This window comes from Tamandua tetradactyla, chromosome 23 (genome assembly GCF_023851605.1).
Source record: "Tamandua tetradactyla isolate mTamTet1 chromosome 23, mTamTet1.pri, whole genome shotgun sequence".
NCBI lineage: Eukaryota > Metazoa > Chordata > Mammalia > Pilosa > Myrmecophagidae > Tamandua > Tamandua tetradactyla.
In genome coordinates, this window is record NC_135349.1 from 52,205,412 (window position 1) to 52,221,861 (window position 16,450).

The 16,450-nt window shown below is 48.1% G+C and overlaps 2 protein-coding genes and 1 long non-coding RNA gene across 6 annotated transcripts in view; 1 reads left to right on the plus strand and 2 right to left on the minus strand.

Moving 5' to 3' along the window:
• Positions 1–4,991, plus strand: part of PPL (periplakin) — a 42,912-nt gene extending 37,921 nt beyond the window's left edge. The window contains exons 20-22 of the mRNA XM_077141894.1: positions 172–282; positions 785–877; positions 1,506–4,991. Of these exons, the coding sequence (XP_076998009.1) occupies positions 172–282; positions 785–877; positions 1,506–4,163 (2,862 nt within the window). The 3' untranslated portion in view covers positions 4,164–4,991. The remainder of the gene's footprint in view (positions 1–171; positions 283–784; positions 878–1,505) is intronic.
• The window catches only part of LOC143667568 (uncharacterized), a 250,942-nt gene that overhangs the window by 48,862 nt on the left and 185,630 nt on the right, over positions 1–16,450 (minus strand). The window lies entirely within an intron of this gene.
• Positions 5,158–16,450, minus strand: part of UBN1 (ubinuclein 1) — a 29,729-nt gene continuing 18,436 nt past the window's right edge. For 3 of the 4 annotated variants that reach the window (XM_077141896.1, XM_077141895.1, XM_077141897.1), the window contains exons 10-18: positions 16,175–16,293; positions 15,836–15,964; positions 15,509–15,652; positions 14,435–14,485; positions 14,296–14,338; positions 11,663–12,880; positions 10,022–10,271; positions 9,644–9,733; positions 5,158–7,427 (exon numbers count right to left, since the gene is read on the minus strand). In XM_077141896.1, the coding sequence (XP_076998011.1) occupies positions 7,378–7,427; positions 9,644–9,733; positions 10,022–10,271; positions 11,663–12,880; positions 14,296–14,338; positions 14,435–14,485; positions 15,509–15,652; positions 15,836–15,964; positions 16,175–16,293 (2,094 nt within the window). In that variant the 3' untranslated portion in view covers positions 5,158–7,377. The remainder of the gene's footprint in view (positions 7,428–9,643; positions 9,734–10,021; positions 10,272–11,662; positions 12,881–14,295; positions 14,339–14,434; positions 14,486–15,508; positions 15,653–15,835; positions 15,965–16,174; positions 16,294–16,450) is intronic. The other variant, XM_077141898.1, reaches the window with a different exon arrangement.

A 16,450-nucleotide genomic window follows, 5' to 3' on the forward strand; every position in this document is an offset into this window, starting at 1 on the left:
TAATAAAGGGCCCAGCTGTGAGAAGGGCCTGTGCAGATTAGAAAAATCAGCACCAGCTTAAAGACTTGGGTGCTACTCCATGCTCAGGGCAAGGGGAAAGGGACATGACAATGCTGGATCTCTTCTCAGCTGCTCTTGTCTGTGTTGTGCAATGTCTCTTGCATCCCCCAGGACTATGAGCTGGAAGCAGAGAAAATGAAGTCCCTTCTTGATTTGGAGAATGGCAGCCACGTGAGCAAGAGAGCCAGGCTCCAGTCTCCCGCGGCCAAAGTGAAGGAAGAAGTAAGCTCTGTGGCATCCTGGGGGGAGGTACAGGGTAAATCCCTGGCTCTCTGGGGAGTGCTGATACACAATAGGGACACTGGTCCAGAGAGCCCGTGAGGTACAAACCAGTTTGACAGAAGAGGATGAGCTTGTTTTGGACACTGACACTGATGCCTAGAAAGACACCCTGGTGGAAGTATCTAGATTGGCCAGACCTGTGGATTTGGGCAGTTTATCAAATATGCAGGGAGGGCCAACATTTTCTGTTCCTTGAAGAGGTAACATAGCTTGCCTATGTTACTGGGGCCAGAACTCAAACCTGGGTCTTCAGGCTCTAAACCCAATTCTCCCTCCACCAGCTAAGACTCTAGTATAATTCCAGGTGTGAATGGGCAAGAGTCTGTCCCTCTAGTACCTGAATGCCAAGACTCTTCAAAGACTGTGTCCAAGCTTTCAGCCCTTTCTCACTTTGCCTGTGGAGTACATTTTGCCGACGCTCTTCTAAAATTCTTCTCTGTAGGAAGCTGCTCTTGCTGCCAAGTTCACTGAAGTTAATGCTATCAACAGACAGAGGCTGCAGAATCTGGAGTTTGCGCTGAATCTCCTAAGCCAGGTAATCAAGCTTAGTGAGAACCTGCATTTAAAACTTTTCTAACCAGCACATGAGAAATCAAAGGAACAGCCTGAAGCTGTGTGGGGTGGCCCTTGCTGGCATTCTCCAGCAGCAGCAGTGCAAATGCTGGCCCAAGCCAATGCTTCTACTGACTCAGGCACAAAGTATGTGCTCAGTTCAATAAATCTTTACTAGGTACTCAGATTCAGTAAAGGTTGTTTGTAGGAGCAAGAAACTGGAAGCCACAGAATATTTTTTCACCAGCAATGGGTCAGTTAAATATATGGCACAGGCTGAACACACATTGCTTGTACATGCACAGAAAAGGTCTCAGAGGATGACATGATAGCCCGAGGGGCAGGACCTGAGGTAGGAGACAGCTGTTCCACTCCACTCTATTCTTTTCTAGTTTTAAAACATTTTACCAGATGCATTTTAAAACTCTAGTTGCTTTACCATTTTTAAACCTAGAACTTGACAACTATGAAATGGGCTCCAAGGGAGTCCTTTCGGGATCACAGGACAACCAGTCCGACTTGTTCCCAGTGACCCAGGTCAGCTGTGACCAGGTCAGGAGCAGCCTGTGCAAGAGTCTGCTTTTAACCATGTCTGGTCTTCTCTACCCTAGCAGCCAGAAGGAGAGACGACCCATGAAACCCTGCATGGGGACAAGCCACACTCCAGAGAGGAGGAGACATGGAGGATTAAGGAGGAGCTGGATGAGGAGCTCCAGCGGAGACAGCAACTGGAGAATGAGGTCAAGAGTGCCCAGGAGGAAATCCTGATTCTGCAGAGTCAGAAGCCCCAGGAATCAGTGGTGAGGAAGGAAGTGCTGAAGAAGGTGCCGGACCCCGCGCTGGAGGAAAGCCTCCAGCAGATGCAGCAGACTCTAGCCGAGGAGCAACATAAGAACCAGCTGCTGCAGGAGGAGCTGGAGGCGCTACGGCTGCGCACGCTGGAGCATGCAAGCAGGACAGGGGGGCAGGAGTACGTGGTGAAGGAGGTCCTGCGCATCGAGCCGGATCGAGTGCAGGCAGAGGAGGTCCTGCAGCTCAGGGAGGAGCTAGAGGAGCTGAGAAGGCAGAAGGGCACCCGGGAAGCAGAGGTGGTCCTGCTGCAGCAGCGCATCGCTGCTGTGGCTGAGGAAAGGAGGAGGGCACAGGAGAAGGTCACAGAGAAGGAGGTGGTGAAACTGCAGAATGATCCCCAGCTGGAAGCAGAGTACCGGCAGCTGCAGGAGGACCAGCAGCAGGAGGGCATGCTCAAAGAGAAGCAAGAGGAGGAGCTGAGCTTCCTGCAGGACAAGCTTAAGAGGCTGGAGAAGGAGCGGGCCATGGCCGAGGGGAAAATCACTGTCAAAGAGGTGCTCAAGGTAGAAAAGGATCAGGCCACAGAAAGGGAGGTTGCCGACCTGAAACGCCAGTATGAGGATGAGGCCTCCAAGGCTCGTGCCACCCAGAGGGAGAAAAATGAGCTCCTCCGAAAAATATGGGCCTTAGAAGAGGAAAACGCCAAAGTGGTGGTGCAAGAGAAAGTGCGGGAGATCATCCGGCCAGACCCCAAAGCAGAGAGCGAAGGGGCCAACCTGCGCCTGGAGCTCATAGAGCAGGAGAGGAAGTACAGGGCAGCCGAGGAGCAGCTGAGGAGCTACCAGAGTGAGCTGGAGGCACTCAGAAAGCGGGGACCCCAGGTAGAAGTCAAGGAAGTGACAAAAGAGGTAATAAAGTATAAGACTGATCCTGAGGTGGAGAAGGAGCTTCAGCGGCTCAGGGAGGAGATCGTCAACAAAACCAGGCTGATTGAAAGATGTGACTTGGAGATCTACCAGCTAAAACAAGAGATCCAGGCCTTGAAGGACACCAAGCCCCAGATACAGACCAAGGAGGTAGTCCAGGAGATCCTCCAATTCCAGGAAGATCCCCAAACAAAAGAGGAAGTGGAATCTTTGAGGGCAAAGCTATCGGAAGAACAGAAGAAACAAGTGGATCTTGAGAGGGAGAGGGCTTTCCAGGAAGAGAAAATCAAACAGAAAGAAGAAGAGCTTTCCCAGGTGAGGGAAAAGGTGGTCCAGCATGAGGTGGTCAGGTACGAGGAGGACCCTGGGCTGCGGGCTGAGGTGAACTCCTTCACTGAGAGCATTGACACTGAACTCAGGCAGATTGATCACCTCCGTGGGGAGCTGCGCAGGCTACAGCGGCGGCGGGGGGAGCTGGAGCGTCAGCTGGAGGAGCTAGAGTGCGAACGGCAGGCGCGGAGGGAGGCTGAGCTGGAGGTGCAGCGCCTGAAGCATCGGCTGGCTGAGCTGGAGAAGGAGGAGGGGGAAGCCCGAGAGAAGGTGACCCTCAAGCAGAAAGTGGTCCTACAGCAGGACCCCCAGCAGGCCAGGGAACACTCCCTGCTTAAGCTCCAGCTGGAGGAAGAAAAGCACCGGCGACAGGTCTTGGAGAGCGAGCTTGAGACCTTGAGAAAGAAGCTCCTCAACTTGGAGAAGATGGAGGTCAAGGAAAAGGTGGTCTTCTCTGAAAGTGTCCAGGTGGAGAAAGGTGACACCGAGCAGGAGATTCAGAGACTCAAGAGCAGCCTGGAGGAGGAAAGCCGGAGCAAGAGGGAGCTAGATGCAGAGGTGAGCCGGCTAGAAGCCAAGTTATCAGAACTGGAATTCCACAACTCCAAGTCGTCCAAAGAACTGGACTTCCTACGGGAAGAAAACCACAAGTTGCAGCTGGAGCGGCAAAATCTGCAGCTGGAGACCAGAAGACTCCACTCAGAAATTGAAATGGCAGCAGCGGAAACACGAGACCTAAGAAACATGACCCCAGTGGACTCAGGGAAGAACCTGGACTCGAGGCTGTGGTCCCTGGAAAGAGAACTGGATGACCTCAAGAGGCTCTCCAAGGACAAAGATCTCGAGATTGACGAGCTGCAGCGGCGCCTGGGCTCTGTGGCCGTCAAGAGAGAGCAGCGAGAGAACCACCTGCGGCGCTCCATTGTGGTCATCGACCCTGACACGGGCCGGGAGCTGTCCCCGGAGGAAGCCCACCGTGCTGGTCTCATCGACTGGAACATGTTTGTGAAACTCAGAAACCAGGAATGCGACTGGGAGGAAATATCAGTGAAGGGTCCGAATGGGGAATCTTCAGTGATACATGACAGGAAGTCAGGCAAAAAGTTCTCCATTGAAGAGGCCTTAAAGAATGGGAGGCTGACCCCTGCTCAATACGATCGTTATGTCAACAAGGACATGTCCATCCAGGAGCTGGCGGTCTTGGTTTCTGGGCAGAAATAGGCAAAGCACTTCTACCAGTCTTCTCTGGGAAGTAGATGGCTGGCTCTCTCTTATCCAAAGACTTCCTGGGTGTCTCCTCCCTCGCCCTTGTGCGGGCTTCTCATCTGTGCAGAGCTAAGCATTTTATCTGTGCCTTCACTGTTAGGCTCCTCAGAGTCCCTAACATACAAGTGGAGCAGGCACTGGTTGAACAATGAGTGATTCCACAACTGCAATGCCCTTTTCTCTTTTTTCCCTGCACACTCCTGTCAACAGATTCCTCATACACCTGGGAATAATCCAAAACCACCAAAAACCTAAGACGACCAAGGCAAACAGACCCACTCATTGCAGCATGGACCTTCTGTGCTAGATGGCGAAATTCTAGGGCAAAAGGGCCTTCGTTCCACAAACCTTTCTGTTCATCAAGAGACTGAACCCATGGGGGCCACCAACCTGCATGCATGCTCCCCTGGGTTTCCATCAGAGAGGCCTCTTCAGTAGGTGCCCTACTCGTGAGACAGATCTGGGCTGTATGCCAAAAAAGGCTCAACAAAACCAACCCAGGATCCGATCCTCACTGTTAGGGTGAAGGCCAGACGTCCCAGGAAGACGTACCATCCAAATGTTTCATGGTTCTGAAACTAAAGTTTTTTTAATAGTGGATTGTATTGCTGTTAACCTAGTTTCATTCAGTGCCTTAAAAGTCTTACTTATCTCATTACTATTTAGGTATACAAAGCAGTTGATTTTCACCAAATGAATTTCTGGTTCTCATTATATGCAAGAAAATGGGAAGTAATGGGGAACTTTATTTATAGCATGATAATAAAAACCTGGTGGCTACAATCTCATTTCAAGGTAGCGTGTTTCTTTCCAAAACAACTCTTCCGTGTGAGGATTATGTCCCTACTCAATCTTGGCTTTAAGCCAAAATGATTATTACATATACCAGCTCCTATGGGATAAAGAATTACTTGCAAGTATGGTAAAAAGACAAGGATGAGAAAAAATGTTTTGGAAACGTCAAAACAATTTATTGAGTTGCTTTATACAAGATTTAACAGTTTCCACACCATCCCCAACACCAACATAGTAGCTGCACAAAAGCCACAGCTCCTTTCACACCTAAGAAACGGCCATGCTCCCATAAGTGCTCAGAGACTCTGCTGCACCAAGGAAACCCCTGCAGCTGCTGCAGCCCCCAGGCCCCGGAGCCCCCTCTGCCCCACCTTCTGCTGCAGCCTGTAGTTCTGCCTTGCCATGGCTGTTTAGTCATTCACTCTCTCGTGACCACAAATAAAGCATAAACAAGAAAAAAATCTCAACTCCCCGTCAAAGAAACATTTCCCTGAGGCAAGAGGCATCACTAGATTCTTAAAAATGAGGGTATCTGCTCCAGCTGCACACTCAGTGGTAGGTAGAAAGAGGGAGCACTGTGGGGAAAGGAGAGGGACTGGACTGGTACCTGGGATGCTCACAGGCAGAGAAGCCTGGGGAGTTCCCACTGCTCAGCACTCAAGGATGGCCCCGCTCAGCTTTATGCTCAGCAATACAAATCTCTTCTTTGGCTCTTTTGCTACTACCTAAGACTATTCTGTAAACAAACTGGAAATCCAAGTTGCAAAAAATATAGAGAATAAAGGGATAAGGAATCCACTTAGTTCAATGTGAAACACATATTGGTTCTTACATAAAGAAGAGCAGGGGCCTGGCCAAAAGCTGACACAGTCTTACTCCTCTAGAGGGAAATGGGGAAGGCTGGCAAACCTCTTACACGAATTGAGTTACTGAGCATAGTACCCTGCGAGTCAGAAACCAAAAGAGCTGTTAGTGTCTTCACACAGGTATATATTCTGAGGAGGCTGGTAACTTTTTTCATATTTGAAAAAATTTAGCTGGAGCAGCCAGTTTAAGCACACCTTGTGGCACACACTTGACAGGAGTGGGCAAACACTCTGAAGTCCTGGAGAAATAGCTGAGTGTGAGCAGCTTGGTGATTCGCGAGCTCTGGTATAATCCTCCCAGTCAGTCTTCAATCTATGTTCCAAGCTTGTCTGCATCTCACCCTAAGTTAACACAGAGCCGTGTGGCCTGGAGAGCACCTGGGCTTCAAGGCCTGTTTGTATTTAAAGGCGCTTCACAGAGGCCTGCTGCTGCAGCTCTATGATTTCTCAAAGAACAGAACAAACTAGAATGTCTATCCATGACCTGGAACCCCTCAGATCCTCTGCCCACAAACAGATGAAAAAAGGGCTTTGGGGCTCTGAGTTCACCTGCATGAATTCTGGAAAAACAAAACTGGGGTCCTGGCTGGCTTGGGAACTGGGCCTTCAGGGCCCAGATGACCCTCTGGTCAGGACGGCACAGGTTATAATGCACAACCATAAAAAACTCAAAACTGGCTATGTCTTAAATACAGACATATCTTTAAAAAAGGTCTTCCTCTGAGACACTCAGAGGGCTGAAACAGACATGTGTTGCCTAATGCTGCTCCACCATAAAGGCACTGGAATTATGTCTTCCTATAACATGACGTGCGAAGAACAGTCCCACTCTATCCAATGCGTTTAATGGTAATGATGAAAACTGAGCCAAAAATATGTGTTTTTAAAAATCCTATCACAATTGTTGAATCTACAAAGATCTCTTCCCTAAAAGAGCTTCATTGTCATGTTCAGAGGATAAACTGGCCCCCCACAATGAACAAACATTAGGTATTCTTGGTATTTTTCCAAGGGACAAGGTTGGTCTCCCAGCTGTGGCTTGAACCCGAGTTTTTGTCCTGGGTACACAGTTGAGGGTGGCACAGATGCCGTGACCAGCCCAGTGTCCCACTGTGGCCAGAAGGGCCATGAGGTACTCTGACCAGATGCCAAAGGGTCAAGCAGATATAAAACACAGGGATACGTGCTGTTCTGCATGCCACTGGAGCTGGGGACATATATGCTGGACCCCTCACTGCCCAAGGCCCAGTGTCCCCATCCCAGGAACCGCCCCTCTGACGATTGTCCAGCAACAGAGCCACAAGGCCCAGAGCACCAGGTAAGGAAGTGCTTCCCGAGAAGCACCAGGCTGCTCCCTAATTGGAGGTACTTCAGAAGTGTCAAGAAACGCTCCACTTAGACTCACATCTTCTCCAGAAGAAAGCCAACTGGCTGAAAGAACACAGTGAAGATCAATCTCCAAGGCCTCCACCCGGACCTAAGTCAGTCGAGCATTTCCTCCAAAGGGGTCACAATTTCCGTGGTACACTGGGCCCTTTTCCGTGAAGCTGAGAAGCATCTGGAAAAAAATAAACAAAAACAGGTCACAAGTCTTTTAGGATCTCAGATTCCCTTAAGGCAGCAATAACCAAGCCTCAAGGGGATCACTTCTTAAATAGTAAAAGCCCTTGAGCACTGAGTTCTGAGACTCAAGCCAAAGAACTTTTGACTGCTTATTTGAGCACCCTGCTACATGTAGCTGACTTCAACGTACATGGGGCACATTAAGCATTGTGAAGGCAGGTGGCTGCTGAGTACAATATTCCTGGGAAGTGACTCTGCTATGCAACTTGGGCTACTCTGTTCAGCCACAAGTACCATCCCACAGCAGGCTGGGACTCCATAAGCAGGCCTGCTGATGCACTGAGCTCAATGTAGCAGTGACTGCTTTCCCCGCAAAGGGCCTTAGGCACTATATAAACAAGGCTGTAAACGCACTAGCATTCCAAGTCTATATAGGAGCGAAAGGAAAGCAGACACACATCACATGGGCTGAAATGAGCAGACAGCTTTTCGTTTACAAGCACTTGATTTAATCCTACAACCTGAAATCTTTCTAAAGAAGAGAAGAACAGCTTACTCGGAAAGCCTGTTTTAGCATCTTCTTTTCTGATAGCCTTTTAGCACACAGAGGAAAAACAGGAAAGAAACAGTACAACAGTCGTCTTCTCTTTGAATTTTTGTGCTGTAAATAGCACAGATCCATAGCCAGGTTTCTCTGCCTGAAAGAGCCACATTCCCCAAAGCAAGTACATGCAGCACACTCTCTCTTTCAAAAAACACTAGAGGGTGCACCCGTAAGTAGTTCAGTGGTTAGAATGCCTGCCTTTCATGCGGGAGACCGGGGTTCAATTCCTGGACCATGCACCCCACCCCTCCCCCCCAAAGAACACAACAATACGAGTTCTCACCTAGGTGGCTCTGCAGTCCCCTAAATTAAACTACAGCGGTAGCCATGAATTAGTGGAGTAAGCCCACTGCATTTTACTGCTTCTCTGGAGAAAAGAGGAGTAACTATTCATACAGGCTGGAGCCCATAAGTTTACTTTTATGAAGAAGCAAAATTTCCATCTAGGATTTACAGGCCCATTCTCACCCAACAGGGAGGGAGTCACCAAGATGGCCTCTCTCATCCACTACAAGCACTTCAGCCCCAGACCTGTGCTGCAAGAAGCCCACGCCAAATAAGGAGACTAACACAGACCTTAGAAAAGGTATAGCTACCACACGTGAACGTGCAGCCCTTTCATCCCCAACCGGTACCAGAGGTCCCTAGGGCTACCCAAGGGCCAGCTTCCTTGCCAGCATCTCTACCCTGACCAATGTGGCCTCCGTGGTCAGTTTTGGAGCAGGTCTAGGGTAGTAAGGAGAGCAGCAGGTCAAAACCAAGAACCATGAGGCTTAGCACCACAGTTCCATCAGGGGAAGTGTCAACACAAGAATCGAGGCCCTAGGGCAAGGTGAATCGACTCAACATAGAGGTGCCAGCCTGGGGCATCTGTGCCCTCCTCTTACATGTGTCAAAATACCCTCAAGTCCAGAGGCTCCCTATTCCTCAAAGCCACTGGTCCAGAGAGGAAAAACAAGAGAAAAAAGGGAGCACTGACCAAATCCCAGCTGGGCTCCCAAATCTCATCTGAACTGAATTTAAACCTGCTCTTCCTTGGGATATATGCTAACATCAGAGTCAAGATGTCCTGCCTTAAAGCCTACTGCTGTAATCATTCTGTTTTTTGGATTTTCTCTTATTTAAACCAAGTTTGGAGAGCCTCCCTAAACTGTTACTATTTGGAGGGGATACCAGCACGAATTTAAAGGCTTTGCAGTATTCCAGCTAGCCTTGGAAAAGACAGACATACCTCCCCCACCCTCCGTTTTTCAATTAAAGTGAAAAGGAAAAGCGGAGTGATGGCATGGGAGCTCCTGCCTCTTATACAGGCCACGACCTCTTCCTGTACCAGCAATATCTGATCATAAAGGGTAACAACCTGAAGAAATAAGGCTGACCCAGTGGAGTCCCAAAAATTTGGAGCCAGGGGAAATTTCTAAGTGGCAGAACCTTTTATCATTCTCTCTGTACACACACAAAACCAGAGACTCAAAGGACAAGCCAAGAAGAACACACAGCGATGACAAGTTGAAGGCACTGAAATATCTGGCACCAGACAAGGCATCTAATGGGTGCAGGGGAAGTGACGCAGGGTGCAGGTGACAGACTGGTCATTGGACAATTACCTGGCAGACTCTGTGGAATATGGGTAGACAAGGCAGCGTGTGGGAGAGGCGCTGCATGGTGCGGGCTGGAATGCAAGCCAGCCAGAAGACCTAAGAAAGAAACAGAGAAAGGAGGGGGAGAAAAGAACAAAACACACACATTGAGGACAGGAACACGAGAGCAGCTTGGCAGTCAACAGTCCCCGACAACCTACTGGACCAGTCTGGTTTAAAAAGCCCAAAGGGGAGGGGACTCGGCATGATTCCCAGAAAATGTCTCCATGGTCACACAGCAGACACACAAACACATGAACTGCAGCACACATGACAGAAGAACCCATCAGCCAGGGCTTAGAGGCGCACCTCTGGGATGACAAGAGGAAGGAGAAAAGCACTTACTGTGGCTGAGGCCATGGTGGAAAGTTCCAGGGGCAGGTCCCGTGACGATGGCATCCTTGGAGACCCCTGCTTTGGCAGAGGAGTCGGCACTGAAGGAGAGCACGTGGAGAGGAAATGGGACAGGGGCTATAATGCCCAAAGAGTTCGAGTTCATGGCCCCGGGCAGCTTTGGGCTGCTGGACTTGTAGGAAGGAGATAGCAGGTTTAAGGGAGAGGAGCTGGTTAGCAGCACAGCCCCACTCGTTCCTTTCTGGGGAGGAAACACAGCAAAGGGGTCAGAGCTCCAGAACTGTTCATGACTCACAAAGCAAACCTATTATTACCCATGATGGGGACATAGCACATATGCATCGAATTCCTCTTCTTGAGGCACCCTCCTACTCTGCAGCCAAAGAAAGGAATTGAGGACAGTTCCTATGAACTAACACAGAATGGTTTCTGGGATACACTGTTCATTTTAAAAGCAGGATATTAAACATCACTGTTTTGTGTAAGAAAGAGAGAATATTATATACAGATGTATACAAATTACATATATACACACGTGAATGTACACATTTATAAGTGGACATGTATACACATGCATAAGATACATATTTGTAAGTATTAATCTTTGCTTTAAAAGAGGAAAAGGAAAAATAAACTTAAAACTAATGTGAAAATAGTTATGTACATGGGTCGTAGGAATATGGTAAAGGGAATTATACCTTTCAATAGTTTTTTTTCTTTGCAACCATTTAGTTATTTTACATATTGGGGGGAAAAAAAAGGAAGAGAGAACAGGCTGGCTTCCATTTTCCCCAAACTTCTGGTAATCAGCCATAGGCCAGACTCATTAACTGCTGGCCTGTCAGATCACCTCTGTATGACCTGCAGATTCCTTCAAAACCCAACCACAAAATGGATGGTGGTGATGGTAGCACACTGTGAACGCAACTAGCACTGAAATACATATCTGAATATGATTAAAAGGGGAAATGTAAATTGTATTTGTGGTAATAGCAAATTAAAAAAAGAAAATCCATGGACCTACACTGCATAAACAGTGAACCGAAGTTAAACCATGGACCTCCATTAATAGTATAATTATAAAAATTTGCTATCATGAATTGTAACAGATGTTTCACACCAATGCAACCTGTTGGTAGTGGGGTGGTGTATGAGAATCCTACATTTTATACATGATTCTTCTGTAAACCCAATACTTCTCTAATAAAGGAGAAAAAAAAGTCATAAGAATTACTCTTAGAAGGTGATGCTATTTCAGAGGTGTGAAAGTCTCCACCTAAGTAATGATCTTACAGGTAATAAAATTTTCTTTTCACTTATTTGTAGAGGTGGACAGGTAAGAGGTTCCGAAAGAAAGTTCTGTGGTTCACTCGATGATGTACAGACTAGCCCCTCCCTACAGATACAGGTGCTGCCTAGTCCTTCCACTCTGCTCTTCATTTAAAGGGTCTCTTAGGATTCCTATCACTGGAAAAATAGGGACCTGAAAACAGAGAGCCCAGTCCTGTTCCTGATTTCTGAGCTCACTGCTCCTACTTGACCTTCATTTTCAGATCTCTTTCTTGAGTCAGGGTGACTTAAGCAGCCCTGTTCCTGAGTCCCCTTAGGGCACTGCTCCACTGGGGTACTCACTGGCAAGGAGGTAGACGATGTCACACTGCTAACTGCGGTGGGCTTCAGGGAGGAGGTCAGTAACTTTGCCACTCCCTGGGTTCCCCCACCAGAATCTCCATTTGGACCACCCGGAGGTGCCACCAGCGTCAGTTTCTGGGAAACAGGTGGCTTTTTCACTGCTGAGCTTAGGACAGGCCGGTTGGCGGGCTGTCCTGTGGAGGGAGGCTGCATGCCTGGGAGCAGGTTCCCGGAAGCAGAGCTCTGGACTGGCATCCCTCCAGAGGAAGAGCTGCCAGAAGCCCCGTGTTTGGAGAGTGAACTGGCAAAGGGACTGTTCCTGTAAGGTGGTCCTGAAGAACTGGCCACATGCTGTTTTGCTCCGTGGCTCAGGGAGGTGGAAGGTGAAGATGGGTTCTTATGGGAACTGCTGCTGGGCGCTGGTGTCGCCCCTGAAGAAGCTGATGTGGAGGGATGGAAGTTGTGGCCTTTGGTCGCCGTCTTTACCAGCTGAAGGAGGGAACGATGACACTGGGGGGTGGGAGCCTTGGGGCCTTGGAGCTTACTGGCAAGAGGGGTTGGGGTGGTAAAGCTCTTCTGCTGCTGAGTGCTTGTGTGAAGGCCTTTAACTTGGGGGCCAGGTGCTGGAGCTGCCACCTGGGGTCCATGAGATGTCCGTTGCAAGCTGTGGTGCTTTGCCTTGGGCTGGTGCACCTCTGGCAGGCTTTTGCTGATGGGAGCCTGACAGGACAACTCTTTGTAGCCACCAGAATTCTCTGTTTTTTTCTCCTGAGAGGACTGCCCCAGTGCGAGAGCCTGTTCAGCTAGAAAATTGAGGGGTGACTGCAAAGAGTTAGACGGTGGTGGAGCAGAAGGGCTGGGCTTCTGAAAGTTCCTTTTTTCTTCTGTACATGTAACACCTGCAGCTTTTTCCACAGGAGTTTTTGAGGGTGCAGACAAAGCGAATTCAGAGTTTCCACTTGCTCTGCTATTCAATACAGCCAGTTCCTTGGACACAGCTTCCAATGAGGGGGCTGAATTATGGATTAAGTCTTCATCCAACGAGTCTTCCAGGTTGATAGCAGGATTAGCAAGGTTGCCAGGTGCCTGGGATGAGAACTCCCTGTTTGCAGCCCCAGTGCTCAGGCTTCCTCCCTGATGTTCTGAAGGCAAAGCAATGGGGCCACTGATCTGGCCTGATGGGATAGGAACCTTTTTATCAAGCTTAGTGGATGATTCCTAAAGGAAAGCAGAAATGCTGATGTTTAGACATGCCCACAGATGCCACCCTTGGCCCTGCTGTGGGGACATAAATGTGAGAAAAACAAGGATTCCCCAGAATTGGGCCTTCCTGTATACTTAGGCCTGCTTTGACTTCCCAAATGCTACAACTTATACCTCCCCCTCTCCCACATGCCTGTCCAGCTGGCTGGAACTAGAAGACCACAGCACTTTGTTTCTAAGTACACATGCACCCACAGGGAACTTTTCCTGTGTCTGAAAATGCACAAGGCTCTAGCAAAGAGCTGCTCTGCCTATTCAAACTCTTAGGGTGCTTCTAGGTGTAAGCAGGGAATGATGTGCAGCCTGGGAACTGTCCTTAATTAACTTTTTCTCCTCAGTTTTCTCCAGCACTGTCTCCTCAGTCTGGGTTCAAAACAAAAATTCTTTCCATGGGAGGGGAGCTCATGTATCTGGTCACTGCTATATCCCAAGTGCTGCATGTACAGTGATTGAGACACGGGATGAACTCGAAAGAAACTTAAAAATAAATGACCCATGACTCTATTCCCCCAGACACTGCTTTTTTTTTTGTATACTGTATGATGGGGGTCACATTTAATTTTTTTTCCATGTGCATATCCCATTACTGCAGCACAATTTATTGAATTTTTGCTTGTGTCTCTGTTTGCTTGTTTGTTTTCCAGGAAGTACATGGGCCAGGAATCGAACCCAGATCTCTCACATGGCAAGTGAGAATTCTACCACTGAACTACCCTTGCACCCTGCAGACTCTGCTTTTATGTGCCATTAAGGGCACCAGTGAGCCTCATGAACTGGTAAACACTTTGGTGAAAGAGCCATTTCTATCACCTTGAGAGGTTTAAGTAGATCTAATGATGGTTTTCAGCCTCTACCTGCATCCCCAGTCATCCCCAGTCACTGCACTTTTAATTTCACCACATAAACTCAACAAAGCAACCTTTTCTTTCCACTGTAGCTACAGACTAATTCCAATGGGCAGGAGTGAACTGTTTTCTTAAAAAGACTATCACACCAGAGTAATAGTTTCACATTGACGGGGGCTCTTCATTCCCAAAGAGCTGTCACAAAGACCTCACTGTATCTCCACAATAACCCCAGGCACTGTACCAGGTGGGCACTACTCTGTAGATCTGGGGCTGGAGAGGGCTAGGTGGCCCAGCTCAGGTCTCTATCCTGCCATGCCCAGGGCCTGGGTTCTGCAGTAGGCCAGGTTGCCTTATGGGGCAACTTAAAGAGCACCATCCTGAAAAGCTGTGCTCCAGACCCAGCAAAGCTCAGGAGCTCATGAGCAAAGCTCATGTCACTCAAAAGGTTTCATATGCCAGGCTAGAGAGAGAGGAGGGACTACAAATGGCATACATGAGTTAGAACTGAGTGGGCTAACTCACCTTCACTTTGATTTTAGAAGGGACCATCACTTTCTTCTTGGTCCTGTTCAAAAGAAGGAACAGAGAAAAGGTTTAGATACTATCCAGGAGGAAATAAAACAAGTATAGTCCCAAAAAGTGAAAACACAAAGACACTCACAGGATTGATGTCAGATGCCCATGGCCTCGTCTGCTCTCCTTGAACAGAGTCCTGAAAGAAACAGAGAACACTGGCCAATTAGCGCAGGCCCCTGAAGGCAGGGACTACTTCTAGAGCTTCTTTACCATCCCCAGTACTCAGTGGCTAACACCCATTAAGTGTCAATTGCCTAATCAGCCTAATTACTTGGGAGAAGACTGAAAGGGCTGCACTGACAACCCACAAGCCAAGAGGTAAGTATTTATCAAGAAAAGCCAGGGCTCTGCACCCAAATGTATCACTGCATATTTGCTTGTTTGTTTGTTTGTTTTCCTAAAGGCAACTGCACTTTCCTCATTGCCCATTTCTCATCCCTTCCTATAAGTACAATGTGAAGTAATCCCATAGCATATTTTTTCCCAGAGAAACTTTATACTCTTCACCACATAATTTTAGGAGCCCAAACTCTGAAAGAGAAAAAAGCAATTCCATTTTAAGGGACACTGAGACAAGAAAAGGCTCTCTGATTTGTCCAAACAGGTCCAATCAAGAAAATCAGCTTAAGCAAATTTCCCTGTCCTGTGTACTACAGACATCATTTATTTGTGGAAAGCTACATAATACAAAGTAGCCTCCTAGACAGAAGTCCTACTGTACTTAACTTCACTAAGGACCTACCTGCAAATAACAATTCTATGGGAACATTAAGACAAAATTCTCAAGGGGAATCTGTCCCTCAACTTCTACTAGGAACCATGATTCCAAATAAGGAAGTGCAGATCAAGATGGGAAGAGCAAATCAAGGTGGGAAGAACATGCAGCCAACCCCGAATTGAAGCAGGTCAAAGAATGACAAAGACAAAATTCAACAAAAATTTCTCCTCTTCTCAAAGCAAAAACCCCTTCACAGGTACCTCTCAGTATGTTCCCAAATTACTCAGATGGGCGCAGAGTCTCATCTATTAGGCAGTATGTCCCTGAGGGCAGGGACCCTTATGGCTGGCACCAAAGCAGCACTCAAATCCTCCCCAAGTACATGAACGACCCAGCTCCTCAGCATGCCCCATCCAGGACCCAGCTGCTTGCCACCCTTACCTGGCCTGCATCCAGCCTTTGGGCCAGAGAGGTTTGACTTCAGCATCTAGAAATCCCTTCACGTAGTCCTCCAAAGGCTGGGCCTTGCTTCTCTCCAGATCGTAGTTCTCCAGTTTTATCTTCACCACTTGGCAGAGCAGCTCCCTGAGGAAGAAGCAGAAATCAGAAACTTCAAACTACCCAAATGCTTTTTCAAGGTTTCAATCATGTGCTTTCAGCAGCCCCAATTAAAATAAATGATTCTAACCTTCAATAGAAATATGGGGATCTGCTCAGACACTGGCCCCACAAACCCTCCAATGAGGCAAGGTCCCAGTTTGGGCACACCTGATTTCATCATTCCACTGGAATTTCTTCCGGGGTCCCATGATCCGCCTGCCCCCCTTTTCTTCATCTTCTTCCTCATCAGAACAAATCCGTTCTCTCTGCTCCTTATCTTTCTCCTCTTCCAGCATCCTACAGGGCAGAGAGAATTAAGTGGGACCTTAAGGTCTACAAAAGAATTGTTTCTTTTCCACCACCTCCCAATAACTGAATCTTCAGGGATGAGGAGGCAAAAATGATAAAGAAAATCCAAGAGTATCATTTGGAAATGTAAGGCTGAGAAGCGTAAAGAGAAGAGAGGAGAACAAGATAATGCCAGCAAGAGCTATGAGAAGCACTTACTTAGCAACCTTTGCTTGTGTGTGTGCCTGGCAATCATCCTGGTACTTGGCCATCTGCTCTGGCATCGCCCTGCCAATGGCTTCTTTCAGCTTCTGGAGAGGTTCCTTTAGACGCCCGCCCTGCAGAGAACATTATATACCACAAGTCTGGTTTATACACCAATATTCATCTTAAAGACACACGGTAAGATTACCAGCTGAGGCAGAGCTGCAGCAGGTGTGGCATCTATGCAGACTTAGTTACTACCTCAGGTGGCCACCAGGGCCAAAATGTTCC